Raw genomic sequence first — 12,632 nt, forward strand, 5'->3', positions numbered from 1 at the left:
TTTGTTTATAAGTTCCATGATAATGCATTCAATGCCTTTGCAGATCAGGCTCGTCATACTGATGCAACGGTAGTTCCTGAGATCCTAGGTGGATCCCCCCCTGTGGAGTGGGATAACTAGCTGTGCGCCACTCTGTGGGCACGAAGCCTGAGGTGAAGCTATGATTAAACATGTCACTCAGGTAAGGTGCCAGTTCATTTTGTAGTTCATGTAGTACACAGCCTGGGATGTCATCTGGTCCCATTGATGCTGTATTCTAAGCTTTGAAGAGTGTGGTTTCTATTTGTGTGGCCATAGTTACCGGAATTTGGCAATCTTTTGGTATTGAGATGGGCCCTTTAGGGGGTGAAGTTTGCACTAAATCGATCTTCCAGGATATTGGCAATATCCTTGGGATCAGTATATTTAATGCCATTCTGTTGTAGCTCAGAGCATATCTGAGCATTGCCATTTAGATTCTTTACATAACTATAGAATGCCTTGTGGTTGTCTTTGGAATTTTTAGCAATTTTATTTTCGTAACTAGCTTTGGAGGATTTTATGAGGGATCTCATTTTCTTACTGAAGCTGGTAAGGGAGTTTTTTTGCATCCTGGGATTTTCCTGTTTTCTGCAAAAGTTTCTTCTGTTGTATAGTTTGTTTATGGCAGGGGACCACTAGATTGGCTTCCTTTTTTTGGAGGAGAGCGTTTTGGTTCTATTTGGGATGGCATGATTCATGCACAAGTGGATATGCTCGTACAGTGCCTTGGTGTAAGATTCAGCAGTCGAACAGCTCTCATCTGCATGGGTGTCATGAAGTTTGTCACTTCTGACTTGAGTAGCATGAAGTTGGCTTTGGAGAAGTTTTTTTACAGAGGTTTCCTTACTGGGGGTGGGATGTGGATGTCAAGGGTGATTTGCTTATGGTCAGACCTAACCAATGAGGGGGTGACCACTGATGTGGAGCATCTATCTCCCATGTTGATAATGACCAGGTCTAGGATGTTGGAGCCCCTGGTGGGACAATGGATAAGTTGATCCAGGGCATTGTAATTTATGAATTCCAAGAACCGTTGGGAAAAGATGTTGGTACCCGAGTAGTTTTCACAGTTAATGGCAGGGTAGTTGAAATCACCCAGTATTAGTATTATTCTTAATTCCCTGTTTTGGAGATGGAGAGCTAGACTTATCCAAACCTAAGGTTGATGCAAAGACATGGAGTATCAGGCTTGCAGGGCTATGACCAAACGCTCCCTTCTGTTAGGGGTCAAAGGATGTGGTCAGCCTTTGTAGTGATTGGGAGCCAGTGTTATTTGTTTTTTTTTCCCCTAGCCACTTTGGTAACATCCTTCAGGATATTAGTCAAAGGAGATGTGACCAAGGGAGATTGTTTGGTAGACCTGCATGCCTTTTAGAGCTTTTTCTGTGTGGAGGACTCTGGGTTAGTTGGCAAGCCCCACCCTTTGTTTTATCAGTTCCAAAGACATCCCAACCATGATCAAGAGAAGATGGGGGGGGGGAGCAAGCATCTTCCTGATCAGCATCAGCATGTATGGAAGACTCTGGCCTTTGTGGATAGAAAATAGGAAGTGGATAAGTAACCACTGCACTGGTACATGCTTATTTGACATTGATGTCCAGAGGTGCATTGATGATGAGGAACTCGTCACTGAAAACATCAGGGTTTGATGGATCAGGTCTAAGGCCCAATCCACCGCACCACCATGTCTGTACAGACACACTGTGGCTTCCTCCAGGTTGAGCACATGCACACACCCTCTTTAGGGTCATGCCTTTTATTCCACTATCGTCATACTCTGAAGAGAGAAGTATTGTTCAACTTATGCAAGCCAATTTCACACAACTAATATTTTGTGTGTTATTTTTCATTGTGTTTGATATATTTTGCTGAAACAGATGTGCTGTCAGTCAGCTAACCTGATAGCAGATTTTTGTAACCTGGATGACAGTGGAAAATGGTGATTAATGGCCAGAGTTTGCAGCATGGCCCTATTTTCTTCATTAGGAATGAAAACAAAGTGGACCAGTCAGTCACGTTATGCATGGTAACTAGTATTCTTGTGAAGAAATAGCAGCTTCCTGAAAAAGCAGAATGAGCTTTTGTTCTATGAACTGCAGTGCCTTTTGTTTAACTAGGGGATATTTGGACCAGGTGCTGGTGAATTTTCTTATGCTGCAAGAAATATGTTATGTTCCAAACAAAGTCTGCGATCTTATACTCTTGAGAAGGTTCATGTTTTTAGTTTGTGTTGAGACCAGCCTTTTCCATTTCATATATATTACCTGCCAACCAAGATGCTATCAATGTTAACAAAGTAATTCTAGAAGAATTTACTGGAAAATTTGAGACATTTTGAAGTTTTTCACTGAGTATATGGTGCCATTCACTTCACTTCAAATTAGTATCTGTGTAAAGCTGCCACCAGATGAGCCCCCTTCCCCCATTTGTGGTGTAATCTTCTCATAATTTTGTCAGGTTGGTTTTTGGGTGGAATTCATGGAATAATCTACTAAGAAAGGTATAACCTGGCCTGTATGTAACAGAACAATAGGTATGGAATAGTATGACAGGAGAGCAGTCTGTTGTAGCAGCCATTTAGTAATCTGAGGTTGAGCTCTAGCTGTGAAGTACCACACATTTCCTGGTAATCAAAATCTGTTCAAAGATATTTCACGTGTAGCTCTTCTTAACATGGTGCATTCACTGTACTAGTCATGCCTGTCTTAGTTTGTAGTTTTGTAGCTGAATTAATCCAAATTTAATGATATTTTTGTTTTATGAGTGCTAAGGGTGCTCGAGTACTTAATGATGTTCTTATCAGAAGTTAAATGAGATAAATTTGCCTTCAACTTTATTTGCCTTTTTTGACTTAAGAAGGACCAAAGGATTTGTGACAGGCATATGGGAGTATTCCATCATGAACATGATGCATTTAATATTGCTGTTCTTTAAATAAGACAGGGCCACTATCTTAACAAATTGCCTCTGAATTATTCTATTCTTTTTGAACTCTCCATTGATATTTATTGCTTATTGCTACTCATATTTGGTAGGCAGAACAAACTTTTTAATTATTAATAAGCAATGACATTATTTCTTAAGTTTAAGATTACATATTTTGTTTATGTAGCTCTACCCCATATTCCAACCTACCTTACTATTTTGGCTTTCAGTGTCTCAAAATTAAGAGCTAAATAAGTAGGATGAAACCGAACAATAAGCAACATTGCCTTGGTACAGCAGCATGAAATAATAATAATAAAATTAAATGGTATTTAATGATGTTTATTTCAGGTTGAGAATTTCTTCTGTATGGGGTCTCCATTAGCAGTCTTTCTGGCACTTCGGGGCATCCGTCCTGGAAATAATTGTTCTCAAGATCACATTCTGCCTAAAACAGTTTGTAAGCGTTTGTTTAACATATTCCACCCAACAGATCCTGTGGTAAGTAAAGTTTGCTCTACTGGATAAAAAAAAATTATATTGAATAAAGACTTGAAAATTGTTTTTGTTTTCTCTCTCTTAAGCTAGAATATAATTTCTGAAATAACTTGTTTTTACTTTTTAACAAGTATTAGCAAAAAAGTGAAGTTTGCATCTCTGTTAGAAAGATGGATTGTGTCTTACTGAAGATTCTCAAGCAATATCGTCAGGAAAAAAAAACAGCTTTATTTTTCGAAGTATCACTTAACACATAGGCAAATATACATTTGTGTAAAAGAAAACAAGCCATGTTAACATGTTTGCATTTACAAACATTATACACAACAAATATTTTTTATACAGTTATCAATCCAACATTATATAAATTGATCAATTCCTGCAGTCCCTTAAACCTCACTTCTCCAAAACATTAAAAACAGTTTTGTTTTTGAGTAATATGAAACAGTTTATAGTTCTAGTTTAACTTTCATTTAGTAGTATTTTTGTTTTGCTTTGCTTTAATTTAAAAGCATTAGTAATCACTTTTAAGGCATTGCAGCTTAAAGCACATTGGCAAATAGGTCAATGTGCATTGTTTAACTGTAAGATTTACTCATGGATTGCATTTGATTCTCTTTTTGGAGCAGTCAAGTCATTAATTGTTAGGCGTAACTCAGAATGCTGTCCTTCAGTTTCCACTGGCCCTTTATTTTTTTTGCCAGTACTTTGACATCCTCAGTTAGAGCGTCTTCTTTGTGGCGACATGCGTGAACGGGCTTTCCTTCGTGGAAGGTTGTGCGTTAGGCCCAGCAAGCCAGCACGTAAAACTGTACTGCCAATCATTGGCGGACCGGAGTTCCGCTGTGGCGACCCCTAACCGGGAAAAGCCGAAAGACACAAACAAACTTTGATTCAGTAAATAACTTTTGACTGTGTTAAAAGTTGTGTTGGTTTCTCAATCCATTTCAAATTGTAGAGCCAGCGATGAAAAAATGCTGTTGTAACGAACTTTTATTGGAAGTTGTTTTTGAGCAATTCACATCCTCTTCATGCTTTCTAAAATTGTTTTTGCTTTTTATTATATTTTTTTTTTCCACATCGTGCACTGTACTTTTTTGGATGAATTCTGTATGTGCCATAATTTTCTGGTGTTGACCATTTCTTGTGTTCATTGGCAGTACATACACAAGCTAGCAAAAAGGAAACAGAGTAAGACTTTACAGTGTATCCTCCAAAAAATATAAATAAATCTCTTGATACCAGTGTAGTCTTTTGCTCAGCCATGCAGTGGCATACAACACATCCAGTCCTCAGCATTGACCCTAGTTGGTTGTGTTGTGCATTTGTAAAGGGCAATTTCCATGAACATCACTGTGATCTTTCCAGTAGGTAATAAAAGATCAGTTTGAAGTTCTGCTCAAAGCTGTACTGATATCGGTCAGCTGTGATCCTGAGTTATGAGTAAGCAGGAGGGATGCAAGGATACATCTTTGCAAAAACTGATTTTAGATGCTTAGTCTAGGTTTTAACTTTGTTTTTATGAGACATCACAATTATTTTCACATTTGAGTCTGAACGATAGTTAAGTCATGCAGTCATTAGTTTGTGTGCATGTATAGTAATGGCTGTCTGAGACCATGTGTTCTGTAGGGGTAATGTAATCTCATTACACATCAGCTTTAGAGTCAGCTTATGAGAAGCATTACTCGGCATACTGCAGGACTTTGTAACAAATTACCTTTTCAACCTAAAAAGCGGTTCATCACGCCTCCCTGCTTCAGTGCAGAATGGAGCTGTTGTTTAGATTTGCAAAGTCCTTCAACTTTTAACCAGGGACCAAATGAGTGTAAAGAAATAATTTTGACTTTTGAAATTTCTGTCCACTTAAACCAGGTAGCAATTTATTCAGAGATTCATCCAACTTGTCTGTCTGTTGCACTGCATTTTTTTTGCCTGCTCTCACTGCCACTTTCTCTCCCTCTGTGACCTCCGTAGTACACAGACATGCTCACAACTAGTCTAGTAATTTATTTATTTAATGAATATTCATAGATGATGTTCTTCGTGTTTCACTGTTACAGTCATCACCTGTGGGTTATCCTTGCTGTGGTAGCCCTCGGCCAGCCCGAATACCAGAGTCCATATTTTTGTGCACCGGCTGCTGTCGCATATAGTCTGACATCAGGTCATCAGTACTATAAACTAGGCAGCCGACATCATTACATCAGTCTTTCTTGCCATTATGTGAGGAGCCTAAAATTGAAAAAAAAGTAAGATAGCTGCCACTTTCGTCCCACCCTAGCTATGCTTGTACTGAGCAGCACATTCATTTGTCATCCACCAATTCCCACTATCTGTAACTATCACAGTGGTAAACAGTTAAGGACAGCTTTTAAATTGTCACACTTTTTAAGTGGAGACTGCTTATAGACAGCTTGTGTACTATCTGTTCTATTTTTACAAGTGGTATATCATTAAATATATTGCAACAGCAAGTATGGTTTACTGAACCCTTTCCTTTTAATATAATACTGTATTTTAAGTGTTGTCTTCCAGCTACATACTAACGTGCAGTGCATCTTTTAACTTCACTAACCATATTCTAAAGATAGAGGTAATTTTTGTGTTATATCAGGTAAACAGAGTGACTTTTTTGGGTCTATGCTTCTTGTAGGATACCTTCAAAAATGTACTACACATTTCCATTACTGCTGTGTTACACTGTGCTCCCAATTCTCCTTCATTCAGTAGTCTGCTGTTTGGGTAACTTTGCTAAGTACCCTGCAACAAAAGTTGACAGTTATATAAACTTGCTGTATAAAGTATTTTTAGGTAAACAGAACACAGGATGTTCTTCGTGTTTCACTGTTGCAGTCATCACATTTGGGTTATCTGCCTGCAGTAGCCCTCAGTCGGCCTGATTATCAGTCTTGGGTCCTGCGTCGGTTGCTGTCTCATCTTCCATGACGTCAGGTCGTCAGGGGTATAAAGCATGCAGCCGACGCCATTACATCAGTCTTTCTTGCTATGCGGTGTCTGAAGCAGGAGCAGTTCGCAAGTGCCGGTCGTCCGACTCCTGAAATTTTTGTTTTCGAGTTTCAGAACCGAAATCTTCAACTAAGCTAAGTACCCCGTTGGGGAACCTTTTTCTTCCTCTAAACCGATGTCAGTAAAAGTTAACGGTTGTGTTTCTTGTGGAAAGCAAACACCTCATAAAGATTTTCATTGGTACTGCATTCCTTGCTTAGGCCCAGACCACAACGTACCTCGCTGTCGGTTTTGTGCCTTATTCAAACCTCTAACTATTCGTCGTCTGTTTATTTACACTTCTAAATATTTTGGTACTCGGTTCAATTATCCAGAAATGGCTTTGGTAAGCCACCCGACTACCGACATTCCAAAAAACACAAAGATAAAGACAGAGACAGACTGCATAGGTCCAAAGCTGCAGATGACGCTTCTAAGCTAGTCGACAGTTCACCTGTACTCACTAAGGTGTTTTCGCAGCCCCTGATACCCGCTACTTCAGATTCGCAGGCCTCAACTGAGACCCATTCGGAGTCTGGTATGCCGCGAGATGCTTCTTCGACTGTGGAACTTGCGGATGTCTACCTTGGATGGGTCCGGAGCTGCTGTGCAGTCACCAGCTTCTGAGGGTGTTTTCAGGCCTACTGACTTGCATGTTAAACCGACACCATCTTCTTTTTCAAGGCCTAAAACTCGATCCATGCCTAGAAAACCGATGCCCAGACTGCATGGTCAGGCCCCTATGCCTAAAATCAAATAAGAATGGCTGAAGACCTTATTACTCTACCCTCTAAGAGACCTAGGACTGATTTTCATTCTGATTCTTCTGATCAAGACTCTGAAATTTCTGTTTCCTCTGACCAGGATTTACCCTTATCTACCCATGAGGATTTTGATGCAGAGGACTCCATTTCCTCTGCTTCCCCTCCAGAGGATTTCTCTTTTGGTGAAACCTTGCATACTCTTAGGGAGCATTTTCGCTGGGAAAGCCAGGATTACTCTGACTCCAAAAAGAGGCTTAGGGATTTCTTACTCCTGCCCGAACACAGGCCTTTAGCTATCCCTCCTGTACTGGACATTGTTGATGATGCCTTTTCGGAATCTAGCCTGGCCCCTTGCTCTTTACCTCCTGCTCCCAGAAAATCTGATAGGTATTACAGGGTTCCTGACTCTCGCAAGTTCTTCTAAAAGTCCTGCTGTGGATCCTGAGACCATTTCACAGGAACCCAAGGGCATTAAGGCTACTACTGCCAGAAATCCTACCCCCTCTGATAGAGATTCCAGAGTGCTGGATAGATGGGATAAGAAGGTATAAACTTCTGCAACCTTGGCCTTTAGGGCCTTTAACTGCCAGTTTCATATGTTAACGTATCAGCAGCATATTATTGGATTGCTTAAACAGAACATGATGATTCCTGACTGTGCTGAAAATAAAGTTTTACAGGACTTGATGCATTCTGCTGAACAAGTTGGAAAACACACTTTGCAATGTGGTTTTGATTCATTAGAGGCATCTTGCAAGGCTGTTGTCACTGGGTCTGTACTCAGAAGCCATGCTTGGCTTAAGGAGCAATCTTTACCAGATCATGTCAAAGCTAAATTGCTGGATGCTCCCTTAAACCAAGACCGCCTGTTTGACAACAAAGCAGAAGAAGAACTTAAAAAGATGGAGGGAAAAGCTAAATATATACAAACTGTTAAAGATTTCCTGCAAGTACAGCCTCTCGGATCTAGTAGGCATTGGCCCTCTAAGACTTGGTCCTTTCTTGCCTCTTCCAGGCCTTCAGTCCAAACCCAGAACCAGCAGAACACCCAGGCTGCAGTCCCAAGGTACTCACAGGACTAAGCAATGGGGGGCTCTCACTTCCAAAGCAGGGAGTAGTAAGACTGCTCCTCTGAAACCACTCGGGTTGGAAGAGGAATAGAAGGGGCAGTGGCAGTTGTTGTTATAACCAACAACTGCTACTGCCCCTTTTTCTATTCCTCCTCCGACCCGAGTGGTTTCAGAGCTGGAGTGCTTGGATGTGTTTGTGGTGGAACCGTCGGGTCCGAGATCTACCACAGGTTTTTCGGTCTTGACTTCCGCTCCGACCTCTTCAGTGCCATCTTCTGTCGAAGGGTCAGAGCCGACGCTCCCCCGTTGGGTCCAGGGAGGAGAGTTGGATCGGACCTTTGTCGGACCCGAATCTGCCCCTCGGGACATCTGCCGGGGTGAGCTTGGCACCTTCATCGGCCTCGGAGCCCTCCTCCTTGGTACAGGAGAAGTCTCCTGGCTCTTTGGAACCAGAGGCTCCCTCAGACCTGGGTCATGGTGCCTTCGAGGTCATGAGGAGTGTGCTGTCACCCCTGACAGCTCCACTCTTGGATCCAAGCACTCTTCCCCTAAAAGTGCCTGTGTCTGGCTCTCTAAAGAGAACCAATGCCTCAGAATGCCCCATTGGGTGAGTCACTCTCTTCTGAAACCTCCCCAGAGGACCCCTCTGGAGAGGTCCCTCAGAAGAGAACATGTAAGAGGAAACATCTAGACTCCCCTTGAGGAGTCTGTCACTTCTGAATCATCTAAGTCCATATCTGAAGGGTCCCCACGATCACCCTCTGAGGATGTCTCCTTCTCAGACATCCTAGAGATCCTGAAGCAGAGAGGTGGATGGAAGACCCTTACCCCCTTCTGAGGATGAGTCCATATACCTGGAGGCATTTCGTTCTCGACCCTCCACCTCTTGGGTGTCTCCGCCCTTCGACCAGCTCCTCAGCGTTGTTAGTCAAAAGGCATGGGGCGCTGCAGAATCCATGGAACCTGTTCCAAGGAGGTCCAGTAAGTTTATAACAGCACCATCTGACAAAGATTTCTTAACTTAAGGTGTCCCAGTAGATGCTATGGTGGTGGCGGCAGCCACCAAAAAGGAGTTAGCTGAGACTTCATCTGTCCATCCGCCGAATAAGGAATCTCAAACGATGGACAGGTATAGGAAGCGTATGTTCTCGGCAGCGGCCTTTGCACTCAGGTCGCTGAACTATTTGACCCATTTTACCAGACTTCAGAGGGATCTCCTAAAGGAGCTAGGTGATACCCTCCAAGGTTCCACAGGTGGAAGGGTTCCAAACAAGGTGACCACCCAGCTTGCTACCTTAAATTCAATAGCCAACTCCTCTATGTGGCTCATTTCTTATGCAGCCAGTGGTGTGAGTAGGACAGCTGATGCAGGAATCTCTCTTTGGAGGCATTCTGGATGCGCCTTTGCGAGTTTGCTGAGCCCTTCAAGTCTTCCTTCATTAACACCCCTTTTGACGGCTCGTCCTTGTTCGGGCCAAAAGTTAGAGACTCTGACCAGGTGCGAACAAGAAGGCAAAACTCTGTGTCATGGGAGTACATTTTTCCCTCCCTACTAGGCCTTATACCAAAAGCGAGAAGGATGGGAAAATGTAGCTCCGTAAATCCCAAAGAGCTTCACCAGACACACGTGGTGAATTTCTCCCCAGGGGCAGAGGGGGAAATGATGAAAGATGCCGACCTCATGGCAGAGGGGGTCTGCAAAATCTGGGAGACAGAGATATGTTCTCTGGCAGACCCTTCCAGCCCTCTTGAAAGGAGGCAAGCCTGTCCACCTCTGGAGGCAGTTGGGCGGCAGACTATCTCTGTACCCATAAGCCTGGTTAAACATCACTGAAGACAAATGGGTACAGTCAATAATATCCAGGGGTTACAACATACCTTTCTCCACCCCACCCCTAGATCAAACAAGATCAGTCCCAAACATTCCACCCTGTCAAAGGGATCAAGCAACCATAGAGATACAAAGGTTGCTAAGAAAGAGTCATTCAAGAAGTCTCCGCAGACCAAATTTGATCTGGATCTTACTCAAGGTTCTTTGTAGTTCCAAAGAAAACAGGGGACTGGAGACTCATCTTGGATCTCAGTAGGCTGAACAAGTCCGTAAAAACATCAAAGTTCGGATGGTGACTCTGCAGTCAGTACTCCCTTTTCTGGGATAAGACAATTGGATGTGCTCAACTGATCTTCATGATGCGTGCTACCACATAAAAATAGACAGGATTATCCAGGAGATATCTACACTTCCAACTGGGAGCCAGTCTTTGCCAATTTCGAGCTCTGCCCTTTGGTCTCGCTACAGCCCCCCGAGTGTTTACCAAATGCATGGCAGTAGTCACAGCTCATCTGAGGTGTCTAGGATTCCGGGTGTTTCCATACTTAGACGACTGGCTCCTGTCCGCCACCACCAAGCATCTACTAACCAACGCAAGAGACATCTCCATTCATCTATGCTCGGAACTGGGCATTACAATAAATTTTGAAAAATCTCCCTTGTTGCCATCACAGCATTTTACATTCATAGGAGCAGACTTAAACACAGAAGACATGGTAGCAAAACTGCCTCACGACAGGGTACAGACACTGCGCCATCTTGCTCTTGAAAAAGAAAGTACAGGCAAAGTTCATTCTAAAGGTCTTAGTCACTATGGCAGCTGCTATAACATTAGTATCTCTGCACGCCTACATATGAGAGTCCTACAGTGGCTACTCTTCTCTCAGTGGTCCATGCAGGAGTTGCCCATGTCCCACAAGATCTTCATTACAGAATCCTGCAAGAAAAACCTATGCTGGTGGCTTCAGTCCACACAGGTAACTCTAGGCAGGCCATTCACTCTCCCTCAACCAGTAGCCACAGTGACCACGGACGCTTTCCAAATAGGGTGGGGGGCATTATCTGGGAAAGACCGTCCAAGGAACTTGCACATCAATGTCCTAGAGATGAGAGTAGTGCTTCTGGCATTCCAGAACTCTCTTCCACCAGGTACGATTACAGTATAGACGGACAGTATGTCAGTGGTGTGGTATATCAACAAACAAGGTGGAACCAGATCCACCACCTGTGTTGAGGCTCAGAGTATTGCAATGGGTAGTTTCTTCTTAACGTTTTCTGATTGCGGCGCATATCCCGGGGAAATCCAACATGATAGCGGACAAATTGAGCAGAGCAATTGTAATGCCTCACGAGTGGTCCCTAAAACAGGAAATTGTGAACCAGATTTTTCGCGAGTGGGGCCAGCCTTGCTGCAACTGCTTTGCCACGTCCATGAACACCAGATGCAGCAGCTACCTTGCCCTAATCCCTCCTCAGGGGGAGTCAGCAAGGGATGCAATTGTTCACAATTGGCCCCCAGGACTTCTTTATGCCTTTCCCCCATTTCCATTAACCCCAAAGTTCTACAGAAAGCCAAATCGTTCAGTTGCAGGTAAAATACTCATCGCCCTGTACTGGCCTCATCAGTTCTGGTTTCCTTCCTTATGGCCCCATCTCCGAGCAGAGCCGTGGATTCTGGACCCAGTGCCAGATCTTCTGACTCATCAGTCAGGAATGTTTCATCCTTCTATCCAAACCCTCAAACTGACAGCTTGGCTGCTCCACTTCCGGTCTTAGCCAGGATTCCAGACATACCCTCCTCAGTGAGACACATTCTAGTTTCATCGCATAAGTCAACAACTAGAAAGCTTTATGCTAGCAAATGGAAAAGGTTTTCTTGTGTTGCTTCCAAGAATAGCATAGATCCCTTCACAGCCCCCGTAAGTACAATTTTAGCTTTCTTAGCAGAAATTTTTAATGAAGGCACAGCAGCAGCTACCATACGAGTACAATTAACTGCCATATATTAACTACCACATAAGAGACATGTTCTCAGAAATAGTCTCACAGATTGTGCAAAACCTTCCTGAGAGGTACATTTTTATGAAGGCTTCCAGTAAGGGAGCCACCCCCTCCTTGGGACCTCAATTTGGTACTGACTACTCTGATTCTCCCACCATATGAACCAGCTTCCTCTTGCCAACTAAAATTTCTAACCTGGAAAACCATCTTTTTGATGGCCATTATTTCAGCTAGGAGGGTTTCAGAAGTTCAAGCTCTGTCCATACGCCCTCCTATTTAGTTTTTCACAAAGACCGAGTCTCTCTCAGAACAAATGCTTTATTCCTTCCCAAAGTATGCCTGTCTTCTTTCCAAACTATGGCAACAAGGCAGAATATAAGCTACACCAATTGGATGTCCACAGGCAGTTACGCTCCTGCTTGCATAGAACAAAGGAATTCAGAAAATCAGTTATTCGTCTCCTTCTCAGATAACAAAAAAGGTGCACCAATATCAAAAGTTACCTTGTCAAAA

At 43.0% G+C, this 12,632-nt stretch overlaps 1 protein-coding gene across 1 annotated transcript in view; it reads left to right on the forward strand.

Moving 5' to 3' along the window:
* DDHD1 (DDHD domain containing 1) overlaps window positions 1–12,632 on the forward strand; it is a 1,563,737-nt gene that overhangs the window by 1,256,301 nt on the left and 294,804 nt on the right. The window contains exon 9 of the mRNA XM_044073566.1: window positions 3,298–3,447. Within this exon, the coding sequence (XP_043929501.1) occupies window positions 3,298–3,447 (150 nt within the window). The remainder of the gene's footprint in view (window positions 1–3,297; window positions 3,448–12,632) is intronic.

Source organism: Protopterus annectens, chromosome 6.part0, assembly GCF_019279795.1.
Source record: "Protopterus annectens isolate FY-2018-M chromosome 6.part0, PAN1.0, whole genome shotgun sequence".
Taxonomy (NCBI): Eukaryota; Metazoa; Chordata; order Ceratodontiformes; family Protopteridae; genus Protopterus; species Protopterus annectens.